Genomic DNA, 16,186 nt, shown 5'->3' with positions numbered 1-16,186 from the left:
TCTATGATCAAAGGCAGCATGCCAATTCTCAACAAGGTTCTCCTCAGAGATACCTTCGTCACCAGGTATGATGACAGTACGTGACAGCACAAAGGGAAAAAACCAAGAAGAGACAGGACAGTGTGCTGACTTTTTCGTAGCATTATTTTATTGGAGGCAGCTTCCGTATTTATGCAAAGACTGTATCAGTATAAGGCAAGACATGACAAAAAGAAAAAACAAAGAAAATAACATTGTTGTAGGAATACTTATACTGATTTACCAACACAACACTGATGAACTGCTTTTGTTAATGGCAACTATGTGATAGATATCAGCCAAAACACCTCAATGTAAACATTCCAAATTCAGCATTTATAGAACTCAGGTCACAATATTTCAATGGCTATATCTTAATGCAGCTGTCCCCTCGTTTTCATTTCTGCAGTTTGTGAAGTTTGTGAAGTAACAAAAGCAATGCTCTATATGGCAAGGAACCCAGTACACTCAAACAGGATTACTGGAAGCTTTGTGTCTGCTATCATTATGTACATGCTTTGCCATGTCTCCATAACTAAGTGCAATGCCATGGTCAGAGCAGTGCACATGCTATGAATTTCTGTAAACAAGATTCTGCATTTCTACGTGCTTAAGAATGACGAACCTTGAGGTAGACCAGTTCCTTGGAACAGTGTTCCCTGCCTGCAGCATACCATGGAACTTCCAGTTCCCGCTCTACAATGTTGGGGATGCTCCTGAGTTGGCAGATGCGTTAAAGCGGACACGATAATACTTCTTGCCCGTGAACGTCTCAGCCTCAATGCGGTAGTTGAGCAACAGTGCCGCCTCAGTTCCATTGCGCAGCTTGGGCATAGTGCTGTGCAGAAACTGGAAGCAGGCTTCGAAGGAGAAGCTAAAGTAAAGATGGGGAAAAGCAAATGTTGCGCAAGACTCATTAGGCCAGCTCATGTAAGGTTATAGCAAGATATTTCAGCACACACTTCCCTACAGACCATTTCTTTTTTTCATTTTTGCACTGTACAATGCACAAGGAAGGCTAAAGTAATACAGGCCCATTGCCTCCCCTAAAGTGAGAGGAATTGTGTGGAAATCAGCAAAATCTGATCATGTTACCTTAGAACCTTTAGAAATGTTTTTTAAAATCATCTACATTAGCTTGTTTGCTGCAAAATAAAAGCTTTCACAGCACTACGAGATAGCAGAATTTAAAATTCCCATCACCGAAGAAGGGGGAAAAAAATAACAGCATAAGGAGAAACAGTAACAGGATACTACACATTGCAGTAAGGTAGAGGGTGGTCGAGTTGGAAACGATGCAGACTTGGAATACCAGTGCAAACATGACTGGAGACACAAGACGAGAAGGGCACACGACGAGCGCTGTCTAACAACTGAAGCTCAGTGAAACAAAACTGAACGCATGAAAAACCGACACCATGCTTGCGCAGGAATTTAAGGTCACGTGAAAGAAATAGCTAAGCATGCGTACCTCGCAATCTAGCAAACAAATCGAAGGTTCAGATATGCAATCATCACCCATCACTTTGATGAAGGACGCTTCCACGAGTTCACGAGCCCTTCTATCTTTGTGCTTGAACATAATGACTGTGTTAATGGGAGAAAGGTTGCACCCACATGACCTGCAATGAGCTGAAAGATGTGACGTCGGCATTCCCTTTAAGGGATTTTTGTGCTAGCAAAGTCGTTCATTAATGCAATTACCTTACTGGGACTAGGTATGCCTTTCCACAGGAGAAAGATGTTCTATAAACAACCCCAATGGCACAGGAAGCGGTGGGATTACGATGCTTCACCGAGCAACCTACAACCGCTGTTCCTCTAGCCTTCTTCTCAATTGCTGCACAAGCTTTTTCTACTTTTAGGTTTGAGAAAAAAAGAATGTCGATGTTGAAACTTTTTGCTATTTTCTTAAACCGATGGGACAGTCGATGTACGCAAGGTATGACAGCATACTTTTTGGTCTTATTATTTAGCTCGGCAGTTTCAACCGGACGAAATTTACATTTCTTGAGAAGTCTCTCAGACGCCTGACACAAGCACATGTGCAGGGTACCCAGCATTTTTTAGGCAAGCAACCTGCTGCTGAAAACTATCACGACATTTATGTGTGCAAGACTTCTTTAGGGCAGACTGTAATGCGTTCATAGCAATGGCATTCTCCATAATCTTCGAAATGACCAGAGGAGAAGCTAAGCAGCGACTTCTGGAAGTGTGGGGAGAAAAACCAGCAAATGTGGTCCCGTGTAAAACAGATGTAGCTCCATAAACTGCAAGGAGTTGTCTTTGGGCAATCACAAATGAAATTCAACCCAAAAGCTTGTTTTTCAGAGATTAGATTGTTCGAGAGCTGGCTTGGTTAAGCAGCGCTGTTTGCTATTCTGCGCACATGTGTGTCACTTGTATATGTACGCTCTAGTTCATGCTTGAAATAAATCAGTTGGAAGTGCTGCACATGTCACCGTGTTTGTGTCTTTCTTGTGCATGTTGTCTTTACTAGCAACAAAATGTCATACAGCAAATAAGTTTAATATAACGTATGCCTAGTTGCATTAATTTTATGCTCATACAGTTTCATCCTTATTCGCAGAGGCTTTATCAATGGAGTTGACATGGTAACATGAGACACATTCAGGGTGTGCTAAAGTCATGCGCACTAACCACACGTAACGACTGTCGGGGTCATCTGGGCAGCCCTGTACAGCAGGGTCTATGTTCTGCAGTGTTCCTTTGACTCTGGTACTGATGTCAATGATTGGACGAGCCCTGCATGCATAAATAAAGAAACAGTTATTTATTATGAAGGCACAGAGAACTCTAACCTCAAGAACTTAAAGCTAAACACTGTTAAGCTTGGTTAGAGCATGTCACCACACGTAATATGCAGGCACCTTCACCTACGCAATGCAACGCTGCTTCATCAGGCAGTCGAATCACTGGTGAGAGCAGACCAATATGGCAGCGTTTTGGGCTTCCTTGTTCTGCTCTCCTAGCTCTCATCTCTTACTGTAAGCGAAGCAGTACGGAAGTACTGAACATATTCAGCCACTAGTGTAGTCTAACACTAGTTTCTACAGTGTCACTAGAATTTGTTTAGAAATCCACATTAATAAAACATTCCTATTTGCTAGATTTTTTTTGCAGGCAAGTGCCTGCTCATGTGTATGTGTTTCCAAGGAATATCACACCTGAGTATATGGAAACCTAGTAGATAGGAGGCTGGAATATGCACATAAAAAGGACAAGGTGAATGTGTATGAAAAAAATAAGAATGTGTTTTGGTGTTCGGTAGAGAAGAAGTTGGAAAGAATGCCATCAGGAAGGGTGCCAGCACCTCTATCTGTACAAACAAACAAAGGTGCGTATTAAGCAAGCCACCTCAAACAAGCAAGACATTTTATGATCAATTTGTTCTCTGTAGCCATGACAACATGCGCAATACAATGCACAGAACTGTTGTTGAGAAAAGCAGTTGTGCAGAAATGTGTACAACTGCTTGTGGCATGTGCAGGAAGTTATTCAGGTTTTTACAAAGGACACCAAGTATTACTGCGAGAAAAGTGGACGGTCATTTTAAATTGGATCTATGAGTAACCAAACAACAATTGCTACACTTGTCAGAATATCAGATAATTCTGCAAAATGTTTATCTTAAGAGGAGTCTGTATGTCCGCACCACAGCATAATGAGCATTCTTTTCAATAAGACCAAAATTTGATAGAACGACAAAGCATCTGATTCTAAACTCACCTGAAGAGGACTATACTATCCGCCTCATAATTTCCCGAAAGAAGGTCAGGATAGCCATTGGAATCCAAATCCATGCCTCCATACAGGGAGTAGCCCAATGTGCTAACCCTATCCTTTATCTCGTTTGGAAGGTCTCGTGGACGTATAACCTGAACAAATACAAGTATAACAGGTGCAATTCACAAGGTGATGAAATCAAGAGTTCGACGAAAACTCGTCTGGTCGCGAACAATCATTTTTTTTTGTAAACAAGGGCCCCGTACGGGAGCCGAAATGTCTTTGTTATTTTTTAAGTTTTTGGTCGCCGTCTTCTTACTTTTGACCATCACAAGGCGATGCCAAAAAAATGCAGTGAGAATACTGCAATAAAAATGTGCCTGAAACTTGACCAAGGGTAGCGAGTTTGTTGGCTTACTAAACAGAGCATTAGTTAAACCATAAACAGAGCATTCAAGCCCTAAAAGGAGGCACGAGCACGTGGTATATGCTTGACAACATGGCCAACCTTGCATGCAAAAAAGGGGGTCATTAAAAAGAACCTGGAAGGTTGTTTGGAAACAGTGCTAACAACCAGCTAATCGGCAGGTGGTAACTATGAACCTTAAACATCATCTCATGATTCTGTCATTTTAATCGTGATGCCTGCTAAGTGCTAAGCATACAAGTTCAGCATTTGTGTTGTCTGTTTCCCTTTACTTGTGCCCGTGTTTGCCCACCTCTTTTTCTATGATGAATTCCTGTTAACCAGCTCAACTTTCTGTCATTCTAATATATTCATCAATCAAGCATTACCCAGCCAAGAGTAATTAGAGAAAAATGAGTCTCTGCTAGTCATGTCTTTGCAAGCTGTCAGAGAATGGCTACGACTGTATCAATATATAAAAAAGACAATTATGCAACTTTTCCTTTACTAGTATTTTCTCTAGGCCACACATATGTTATACACAGGGCCAAGTGTGGAGTATACATGTGCTTACCTGAGACGGTTCCTTGACAATGCCATCTGCTGACCCCAAATATATGTAGATGGCACCACCCCCACTTTCGTATGGTGCACCAACAGCAAGGTCTGAAAGGGAAGCCGAATAATGAAATGTAATGATATACGTGGCTCCGTTGCATGTGGCCACTGTGCACCAAGAGGAATGGGACGCTGCAACTCGCCAGATGCTGGTACAAAGGTAAAATATAATAACTTAATTTGTTAATCTCCAAGAACACCAAGGGGCATAAACAATGAAAAATATGCACGTACATTCTCATCACAAATCACAGCGCTTTGCACATCATCAAATATCATCCTGCACCGTATTACATCGAGTAGCCGTTCAGTGTTCACTAACTGCATGCATAATTAGGGAAGCCTTACCTGGATATCCATCACGATTGACGTCACCAGCTGATGACAGAGCAAATCCAAACCTGGATTCATCTTTCCCAATAAGCTTGATGTGCTTAGTGTCTTTGGATATGCCCTAGTGTGATGCAAAAAAAGGGGAAACAAAGGTGCATTTTGAGGACATTTGGTGGTATTTAAAAAATAAAATAGCAGATTCATTAATTGTTTCTCGCAAGATATAATAAGTTTGTATACTTAGCTACCTTCTTTGAGTTGAGGTAGATGTATATGGCACCTCCTTCACCTTTGCCATGATAGAATGGAGCACCCACTACAAGGTCAATTAGTCTGCAACACAAAATACTTTTCAGAAATACACATTTAAAAAAAACAGGACATATACAGCTAATGCAATCCTGCAAAGTTTTGCAACTTCATTTAATTAGTGTATCTGCATATACTGCTTAAACACAATATGAATGAGTGTAAACATACAGGAAAAAGAATGTCTCTTTTCTTTTGCTCACCTTCTAGCAAATAATTAGTGACTCATTCAATATTTATCGCAAAAGAAATGTTGAAGCTATGCATCTTTTTCAACAACAAATTTAAACAAAGGTGCAATGAGAGCTATGAAATAGCTCCTTATCAAGACGGCATTGTTCTTTCATGAAAAGTCAGACGCTGATGAATTGAAATTGCTGATCAATGGCTTTGGTGAACCATAAGAGGAAGCTTTAGCATGGGGGCCCTAAATTTGAAACAACAAAGACATGAATTTGATAAAGTTTGTTGTATTTAGAAGGAAATGCAAAGTTCAGTGATTGTAGGAAGCCAATTTTTTATTTAGGCTGCTGAACTCCTAACAAATGTTTCTGAAGATTGCATATTTTCTATAACCAAAACTATCAAGTTCACAAGTCTATGAGCAATGAAAAATAATATAAGTCAGAAAACTGCAACTAATAATACATCCAAAGCAGACAAAAACTTGCGTATACTATTTTGCTCTAAGGGATGTGGCTAATATGTCAGGTGAACTTCTGTAAAACTCTCATAAACCTTGTAACAAATTCACATAGTCAGATTCATATAGACTTTTGTTCACTTCAGATACTTTAAATAATGTGGTTTACAGATATGCAAGATGTTTTTCAAGCACAGCTACAAATTTGTAAACTTTGTACTTTTACTTTATTAACATATTGATTTTTAGTAATTCTTTCAAAATTTTAGACCTTAAAGGACCCCTGACCACACCTTGCCACACGCTATCAGTGTGTTACTGCTGTGCCATGGTGGCATTGTTTCATAATAATATCTGGGATTTAACGTCCCAAAACCATGATATGATTATGAGAGATGCCGTAGTGGAGGGCTCCGGAAATTTCGACCACCTGGGGTTCTTTAACGTGCACCTAAATCTAAGTGCACGGGCCTCAACATTTTCGCCTCCATCAAAAATGCAGCCGCCACGGCCGGGATTCGATCCCGCGACCTTCGGGTCAGCAGCCGAGCGCCATAACCACTACATGGTGGCATTGTTTCAGCCACTGCAAATAGTTTCATTCAATGGCAAGCCGAACAAAGCCCAAATATCTCAAGTGCATGTGCAGCTGACCATGGAACAAAATTGTTCGCCAGAATGCAAACACTCACACAGCAAGCAGCTTGTTAAGTCGCGGCTCACTGGCGCGTCAGAGTTGCCCAACTATCAGGCCGTTTGCGTGTTTATAAAAATATTGTATTATAAATTAAGTGCACGACCACATACGCTAAACTTTCACCAGCTTGTTTGTGAGTGCACAAGGATTAACCCACACAACACAGATTACGAGTGAAAAACTGGGGGACGCTTAAGCTTCGCCTTTAGGAGTTGACCGCGATAGTGATCTCCGGCCCCATCCTCATTGTGCTCTATTTCGCTTGTCATCATGTTCAGTCGCCTGGTCCCACACACACGCACACACACACACACACACACACACTCGACATACCTATAGTAAAGGTTTCCGCCCCCTTCAACAGCACTTTTATGACAATAGTGTACCCACTACGTGTGTGTAAGAGAATGCACGCACTAATGTGTATGCCCTTTGCAATGGGTGGCATGCTTTAAACCGGCAGCAATTACGCGCGTGATACTTTTTCAAAGTTGCAATGCACCCATTACGTGTTCGTAAGGGAATACGCGCAGTATAAAGTGTGGCTTTTTTAATGGGTGGCCGGCTTTAAACCACCAACTCGTTATGCAGTTCACATGGTGTGACGCCCGATGGCAATATATGCTTGTACCCCATTTTACTGCGATATTACATGTCGTACTGTGACACCTTGTACATAGGACGCGTAGGTTTGTGAAGCATTAAAGTTAATTTCAGTGCAGTTCCAACCAATGGAGTGGCTCTGTGGTAGAACAGCTGCTTGCCACGCAGACGACCTGGGTTCGATTCTCACTCGAACCTAAGATTTTTTTATTATTTATTTTATTTGCATCTTTCTCGATTTTTCGGTCACGGACAAGATGATGATTTTTTGCTCACAACCAATGACGCCGACACTAGAATTTCTGCGGAACGAGCTCTTTAACGCTATCGCGTTAAAATGGGGTGTCATGACCACTTTAAACCACCCACTGATTATGCAATATGCACGGTGTGACACCTGGTGTGATTCTACACTTCTGCCACACAATATTTCTATAGTTGCTAATGTGACTCCTTGCCCGACATGATGCCTCTATAGTGTGTTTTTCCGAAGCAGTTTCAAGCACTAGTGAGGCTCTGTGGAAGAGTACTTAAGCACCACACAGAATGCCTGGGTTCAATTCTGGCTCGTGCCCTGGTGTTGCTTCTTTTTCTCTTTTTTTTTGTCATAATGAGCAATAGCTGCAATAGACACCAGCGGAGGCAGACAACATCGCCACCAAAATTGGCTGTGAGCTCATTCATAACAGCTTACACTGCAAATGTTTTGGTGAAAAACTTGCTGTTTACGCACCCATCTTTGTTGAGATCCAGTGATGTGAGCGAGTAGCCATAGGATGAAGCAAACTGCTCTCCATTCAGAATAAGCAGCGTGCGCAGGTTTGACAGCCCCTTCTCCTTGCCAAAGAACACCACTTTCCCGGTTCCATTTGACCGAGGAGCCCCAGCCACATATTGCATATTGTTGTTGAAAAACTTGCCAGATGTTACCGACATGCCTGCAAAAATGGCCTACTTGTTTAGAAGTGCTTTCAATTGTCTACACTTTTGCTAGAGCACTTGTCAGAAGTCTGATTTCACACCTGAATTGTATTTTTTTCCCCTCTGGTTCAGTCTGTTGAGTTCTCCAATTATTTTGTTCAGCCAAAGGGGTCAACTAATATATATATCTTAAAGTCACAAACCACAAATATGACCACAATTGAGAAACGTGACCACTGAAAACCTGGACGTCTGGTGATATGATAGTAGGAAAGCAAATGAAATGTTAGCTTGTTCCAGGGCAAGACATGTCAGTCACTTATTAAATCTACCTGGAAAGTAAAACAAGCCTCAGAAGACATCAGTCATGAAATCGAATGGCCATTCAAATGAATTACGTTCATGTAATGTGTTAAACCTATTAGTGCAAATTTGACCAGCTGGCCTCAGGCAGGTACTGGTGAGCAGCGGGAAAGTGAGTGGTATGTTGTAAGGATAAAACGAAAGAAAAGCATCCGACAAATTTATGCAATAAGGCGCCAACGAGACAAACACAAGAAGTGACACGGACATGTAGGCACTTGTTGGGACAAGCGCCTGTCCACGTCACTTGTTGTGTTTGCCTTGGCGCCTCACTCCTTCCATTAACATGCATAACACACTAGGTCAACAAAAGGTTCTGCTTGAATTTATGCATGCACTGTCACACCACTGTACACTGCAAACAACAGCAAGATGTCATAAAAACAAAAAAATAAATGCGAGAAAAAAGCTGCAATATCAGAATAACACATCTTGCAGAACACAGCTGTTATCCGAACACTACACAGCTGAGGAAAAAAAAAGGAAGTAAGAAAGTTACGCAAGTGGGCAAACATTTTTAAACAAGAATGCAAGCATGCCACCACCTATGTGTGATGAAATAATATCTGCAAAGGTTTTCACATGAGAGAGAAAATAAATGCAGTGACCGTTTTGTGAGGTCCTTGCCATGACAAGGAAAAAGTTTGTACTAACCAACAGATTAGTTCGAATCAGCTTCCTTTCATAAGCTTTGAAACCATAGCAATAAATCTAAAATATTTACAACAATTTCAATAAAACAAGATACCGATTACCTAAGTTTAAATTACCACAGGGCTGACTGCAATAATGCCAGAATAAAATGTGAATATGGAAAAAAAAAACAATGCAGAACACTTCTAATGCATAACCGCTTAAAAGCAATACGAGCTCATACAAATAATTTTTAGGATTTTAGCATCCCAGAACCGCAATACCACTATGAGGTGTGCCATAGTGGGGGACTCCATATTTGTGATGACCATCTAGGGTGCCCTAATATGCACATAAACACAAGTACCCTGAGCCTTTTTGAATTTTGCCCTCACTGAAATGTGGGAGATCATGTCATAGCATGGCATTAAATGCATCTCCACTCTTGACACATATGCATGAATCCCACCAGTGTTAATGAAGTCACTGGAGAATGCAGAAAGGCCACAGTGCCTTCTTGGTTGTTTTCAGGTTTTACTTCCCTGCTACAGGAACAACTCCCTTACTCTCACTAGCATGGCCCATTTCTTAGAAATGGTCAGGTGCCGTGCTGAATACTCAAGCATGTAGCACCCGGCACTTCTACCATACATGTTCCTCAAGTTGAGATGCATGCCAGCTTATCAATGTGTGACACAGACCTGTGCTGAACGGCAAGCAAGTAGGTGGCAAGCACCTGCAAAATCTGTGCAAGCCATTGTTTTCTAGTAAAAGGGTTCGGTAGTGCTGTATCTGGAGTTCTTTTGCAAAAAAGGATAGGCCATGCTTCCACAGTAAAGCTTATTTTTGTGCTCAGAAAAGCTAACTTGAAAGCTTTACGTCTATACTGGCAACGGAAGAGATGATCATGCCCAGATGTGGAAACAGTTTCTTAGAAACTACAAACTATGTCAATCTTCATGGCATCTTTCAGAGTGATGTCTATCGGTACAAACTTTCCTGAATTAAAGGTGATTGAAGAAAGCACTGACCAAGGTAGCTGTACTTCTCAACTGGTGCCTCTTCATCCAAGAAGGGACTGACAGACCAAGCCCAGTCACGCAGTGTCCGCTGCACTGTTATAGTGAAGACAGTTCCCTTCCATGTGTAGGGACCAGGAGCACCCAAAACAATGGTTGAGTCCTGCAACAACAAAAAAGCAGCTTTGCAGATTCTCTTTTATAATAAGTAGTCCATATAAATACATCTGAAAAAAAAAAAAAGAAGGGGGTGACATTATTGAGGTGTCATTAATCACATTTGCACACTCATTACAAGTCCTTTATGCAATTCTTTCTTGGTTATTAAATTGGTGTGAAATCCATTAGAGCTATTAAGTCTATAATGCATTATTAAAAGAAAAACAATCACCGAGAGAAAGCTTTCGCACTAAGAATGGGAACGGAAAACTTCTTATGCTGCATTTGAAGAGAAATTGAAGACTGATGTTGATGTAGTAGCAAAGTCTGTCATAGGAAAAAGGTGCTCTCACCTCTGAGATCACACCACTGGTTCCGGCCTGACAGAAACCAAACTGTTCATGTGCCTTGTCAACAGGCCGGTTTTCACAAGGTTCCCAAGCCCGGTGCAGGTCTAGGAATTGACTAAGCGTGTAGCAGATACCTCGGCCCCACCGGTACGTCTCACCCTTGTTGACATACCTGTGGGCACACGCCTGCACAACAAAACAATGACATGAACAAACATGAAAATGATGAAATCAGGATGCATCAACGTTAAATTTGTCAGCTTAAATGTTAGGAACACTTATGGACCAGAGGCATGGTCAAAGTTAACGAAAGACAAAGACACTCCCTTTTCTACATGAAAAGTAGCGAGTAAATGGGCAAACAAATGCAGGTTTCAAGGTTAGGCAAGGCATGAAAGGCATAAGTTAAACTGACAAAGCAAATAAGAAAAAAAGCACTTTTATTCAGCGCTAGATCTATACATAAATGACATAGTTGACACACTTTACATGGATGACTGTGTAACATACTCTGTTATTAAGGGGAGATGCTCCTCGGAAAATTTTTTCTTTAAGTATTTGTCACAGCTCAATGAAACTTTCACCATTTATAGAGTTTGAGCTCCTCTTTTCAAATCTGCTTTTATTTTTGTTATAGCTCATTTGGTTAATTTTTTGCAGACCATGCAGTTGTGAAAACAGTGCATTTTTGTGCAAGCTTAGGCAACAATAGTGAGCACCAAAAACACTAAAAAAATAGCTCATATTGCTCCTAATGAATTGAGGAATTCAACAAAGCAAGAAAACATAGGGTAACATATGTGTGTTAGCCTAGAAAAAAATTCCAATGCTGAGCTTCAGTTTTACCATTCTCAAGGAAGAAACTTATGAAATAATCTTGCTGAATATACTTGTGGAAAACTGTGAAAGTTGTTTCTTTGAATTCAGGACATGTTAAACTATAAGCATGCCAAATTTCATTACAATCCGACTACATGAAGTGCACAAATTTTAGTGCACAAACTCTAAAAATGCAGCAAAACGAAGAACTGAGAAAAACATGTTTGAAAGTTAAAAAATGCATTATTACTATACTATTTAACTAACATTCACCAAATTCACAGAGAATGTAAGCAAGGCTGTCTTGAAAGAGTTCACAATCTCAGAATGACCCAGCGCCATATGTTGGACCCTCACAGTCCCTGCGAGCCGCCTCCTCCAGGCGGGCCTTTTTTGCTGCACTGCGGCGATGGGCCCTTGCTTCAGCTGTGACTTTTGCTGTCATGCTTGAAATGCGCGTCTTGTTGGCATCCTTGCTTAGGGAAAGCAATTCCTTTGACGGGAGAACTCCAAGTTCCTGAAGCACCTCCTCAAAGGATCGCACAAAACCGCACAAGCTGCTCGTGTCCAACACCGATCGCACGCGCTGCGACCACCGACTTCACGTTCACGGCGAAGCTGTCCCGAGCGCTGCCGCGGGCGGACGTCTCCTCACTTCCATTGCGTGGAGATACGCGACTTGACGTGTACGTGGACGAAATGACAGCTGCAGTAAATGCGTCATTTCGGCAAAAAAGTTGCAAAAACGATGCCAGTCCTTTTCGTTTTCCTGCCGATTTTCGGACAGACAACTCGCACCGTCCGCAGTAGGGCATACTGCGCCGCTGACGAGGTTTTGCATCGCGTCGATCTCGCAAATAAATGTGCTTCCGCGCTCGTCCTGGCGCTTGCCTTCGTCGTCGAACACCTTTAACTTTCGTTCTGAAGCACTGACGAAGTCATCGACGCTCCGAATGAAGCTCGAACAATCCAAATCGGGTGCGTCGCCGTTGACGTGACTAGGCCTAGCAGCAGACGCACCTCCCGTCGCCGGAGCTCTCTGCTTGCGTTTGGGGCGTCTTCCCTTGTACTGGTGCCTCGTCATGAACTTCCGTGAACGAAAGTCGCGTTTCTCGCTGGCATCCATGGCGGAGAAAGAACAGTAACTCGCGCAGTAGTGTTCGTTGACGTCTCGGCAAAAGCAGCAGAACGAAGAAAGCGCGCTCGCGTCCGGCTGCGCGTGGCTCCAACCAATGGGAGGGCTCCGATCATACCACGTGACTTGAAAGGACCAGTCGTGACGCTAAACTACGGTGGGGAAACGATTTTTTTTCCTGTATTTTCAGCAAGAAAGACGCGTTGCCGAAGTGGGTTCTGGGAGAAGAGGGTTAGGCCTACGTGCCCGCGAAAATTCAAGAGCCGGCAACGCCGCGGAGCGAAATGCCGCGTGCATGAAATTTGGGTAAATTCACGCTTTCACGAGCCACCGCGAGGGCTTTTATTGCATTTTTTGATAATTTCTAGTTGATTCTCAGCTTTGATTCTTTAATATATTAAAGAGGAGGCTTGGGGGAATACAAAACACAACAAAACACAAAGTCAACTTTTTCGAAAAAAATCGCGATTTTTCGACCCGCATCTCCCCTTAAAGGGGCCTTGGCACCAATTTTCATAGCTGAGTTTACTCTGCCAAAAGAAATCTGTATAAAAAGATGGCCCTGTATACAGATGGCTCTCCATGATGCCCCATGCAGCATTAAGAGTATTGAAATAAATAAATATGTAGATGTCTGCTGCTCGAGTTGCACTATTGCCTGTACTGGATGTGACTCTCACTGTCCTTTCTCTTTTGAAGTATGCCAAAGTCCTCTCCAATACCACCTCGATGCTGCTTCCACAGCCACTGCAGATTTACAGGATACCACGTGGGTTGCACTTGCCGAATACTCTGCTACAGCACCGAAACCTTCAGAAACTATGAAGCGTGTGCGTCTTATGGGCATGGGCGTCTCAAAGAGCCAGTTGACATTTTGATTCGGCAATACATGTGTCTAGCCATTCCAGCAACAACAGCTGAAAAGTCCTAAGTAAGAGGAAAATAAATTTATAAGATTTAAAAATCAGCTGAGAAGCCTTTTGTCCAAAGGGAGTCGGACAGCTCACCAGAACGGAACCTCCAGGACGCTGGCTGTGGACAGTGACACCCAGCCACTGGTCGTCTTTCAGCACTTCTTTATCAGGCGCTGAAGAAAAAAAAGGCAAAGTAGATAGACGCATTTACCTGACTGACAAGCTGCCTAAACATCCACGCAAAACATTGCTTTTCTTTTTCTCTTCACTGTTAAGAGCTTTTTGCATATTCATTCATGAACTGCATAATATGTAAATTAGTGCACGCAACCTTAACTTTATGACACAGATAAATTCGAGAGTTCCAGCACTGCACAAACTGGGAATTAAAGCATTAAAAGCATCCTAAGTATGGTTTAATGTTGTTAAACAGTTCTGTCTGAACTGTTTAAACAGTTCTGTTTGTGTCAAGCTCATTATAGGCAGTACATTTCCACTTACCAGTGGTATCATTATCTACAGGAAGTTGTGTGCAGTCATCGTAACGTGTACTCATGGGGCAACGGTAGACAGCACCGGACCGGTTTGTGCCTGGTTGGCTTGTCTGAGCTCGAGGTGCTCCAACGAGCATCCTGAATAAAAGAAAAAGAAAAGAGAGAGAGAACACCACACACGTTAGCACAAAGAGAAGGCATGCTTTGTGTATTTGCATGCACTAAGAATCACCTCTACATGCTGACAATACCTGAATATTTTATTGCATTTGCGGGGGAAAAAAAATGACAGACAGGCAGTAAAGACTCCACATAATAAACTTCAAGGATTGAAATAATCGGAGATTTGGCAGACAAATCAATCATCGAATTTAGCTTGAAGGCAATGTGGCATTTATTTAGTCTTCGTGATATATTGGCTGCTGCAACGTATTTAAAATTTCTGTATTTATTTCTTGCCTCTTTATTATTCAGTTTTATTTAGCTTCTATTTTTATTCTTTTGCTCATTTTTATTTTATGATGTTGTATTTGTTTATGTATTGTCTGCTTAGTTTTCTTGCTTTTCTTGATGTTCACTTCGGTCAGAAATCAGGCATCGTTCATTGCACATCATCATACCCCAGCACAAGTGTAGGTGGAAATGGAAGACATTGTCTTGAAATGTACTTCAGGGTATTATCCTTTTTACTTACATTTTTACTTTGATGGTGGTTTAGAAAGGCGCTTATTTCTGCAACTGATAAGGGAGCACCGCAAGCTCGTGGGAAGAGGGTAACGAAAGATACAGGAGAGCGAGAAGGAGAGACCACCTTCTCCAGATATGAGTACTCAAACCATCGAGTGCCAGGTCAGGGTACCTTTCTCCCATTAGGAATACCAGTGGCACTATTGGTATCGAACCCACTACCTCCCGTACTGGCGGCGGACACTCTACCGCTTGATCACCGCTGCAGTTTTTGCCTTCCGCAGGGCCAACATCAATACATAGCTTGCACGTGATGTCACAGACAGGTTCTCTGCGCTGGGACCCCAACATGACGGCCACCGTGACTTTTTTATCTCATTAGAGGGTGTCAGTGCAGAGGAGGACACCCAGTGGTTCGGTCCCCGCGTTCTTTCGTTCGCCAGGCGCGCCAAGAGGGAACACAAAGGAACGCGGGGGCTTGGGTGTGAAAGACGCTTGGGGGCACCGGCCGGCACTAATCTGATGGCGAGCCTCACCGTTTCTTGCTCGTCGCGTTCGAGCAAAAGTTCACGCAGCGTCTCAACCCGCTGGTACCCGAAGATGTCGGCCACGGTGACGTCAATGCAAGCTATGTATACTGCGATATCGCTCCGCCAAAGCGTGCTTCTCCACATACATGCAATGCGCGAGAAGAAGCCCACCGCACAGAGCAAAGGTAGCGCGTGACACAGTCGCGGACTGTGGAATGCTACACCGCCGCCATTTTACGGCGGAGCTGTCATGGTTTTCGTTACGCCATTACGCGTTCACAAAAACTATCATCATCACGAATGGCCTCTACCTTTGCTAGGGCGCGCAACGCAATAACTCGGCCTAGCCGGCGCGCGCTTCCCTTCGTCGTCTGCTTCGCTCCCCGAACATGTGCGCACGGCGCGCGCTCTCCCGCTGCGCTGATTTGTCCGGCGTGGGACGCAATAACTCGGAAGGAAGGAAACTCGGATTGACGCGATAACGATCGAGTGAAGAGAGAGAAAGAGAAAGAAAGAGATAAAGAAACAGACACGAAAAAGAGGTAGAAAAACAGTGGGCAACAAAGAAAGAGAAATAAATACACAGAGAGATAAAGAGAGAGGAGGAAACAGACAAAAAGGAGATAGAAAAAACAGAGGGCACGTCAGAAAGAGATAGAAAGAAAGGGGAAAGCGAGAGAGAGAGAAAGAATAGAAAGAGATAAAAAAGAAATGAAAAGAAAGGGAGACAATAAAGAGATAAAAACAGAGAGGAAGAAAGAAAGAGAAACGAGGAAGGCCGCCCAGCT

The 16,186-nt window shown here is 42.7% G+C and overlaps 1 protein-coding gene across 1 annotated transcript in view; it reads right to left on the bottom strand.

Moving 5' to 3' along the window:
* Positions 1-16,186, bottom strand: part of LOC119386291 (integrin alpha-PS1) — a 117,861-nt gene that overhangs the window by 19,285 nt on the left and 82,390 nt on the right. Inside the window, exons 2-13 of the mRNA XM_049414293.1 lie at positions 14,189-14,319; positions 13,781-13,860; positions 10,823-11,005; positions 10,323-10,473; positions 8,108-8,312; positions 5,363-5,455; positions 5,191-5,243; positions 4,746-4,837; positions 3,769-3,917; positions 2,680-2,784; positions 796-892; positions 644-751 (exon numbers count right to left, since the gene is read on the bottom strand). Of these exons, the coding sequence (XP_049270250.1) occupies positions 644-751; positions 796-892; positions 2,680-2,784; positions 3,769-3,917; positions 4,746-4,837; positions 5,191-5,243; positions 5,363-5,455; positions 8,108-8,312; positions 10,323-10,473; positions 10,823-11,005; positions 13,781-13,860; positions 14,189-14,319 (1,447 nt within the window). The remainder of the gene's footprint in view (positions 1-643; positions 752-795; positions 893-2,679; positions 2,785-3,768; positions 3,918-4,745; positions 4,838-5,190; positions 5,244-5,362; positions 5,456-8,107; positions 8,313-10,322; positions 10,474-10,822; positions 11,006-13,780; positions 13,861-14,188; positions 14,320-16,186) is intronic.

This window comes from Rhipicephalus sanguineus, chromosome 3, assembly GCF_013339695.2.
Source record: "Rhipicephalus sanguineus isolate Rsan-2018 chromosome 3, BIME_Rsan_1.4, whole genome shotgun sequence".
NCBI classification, from domain to species: Eukaryota; Metazoa; Arthropoda; class Arachnida; order Ixodida; family Ixodidae; genus Rhipicephalus; species Rhipicephalus sanguineus.
Note: the sequence above shows the minus strand (reverse complement) of the source record. Positions and strands in the feature narration are given on the sequence as shown.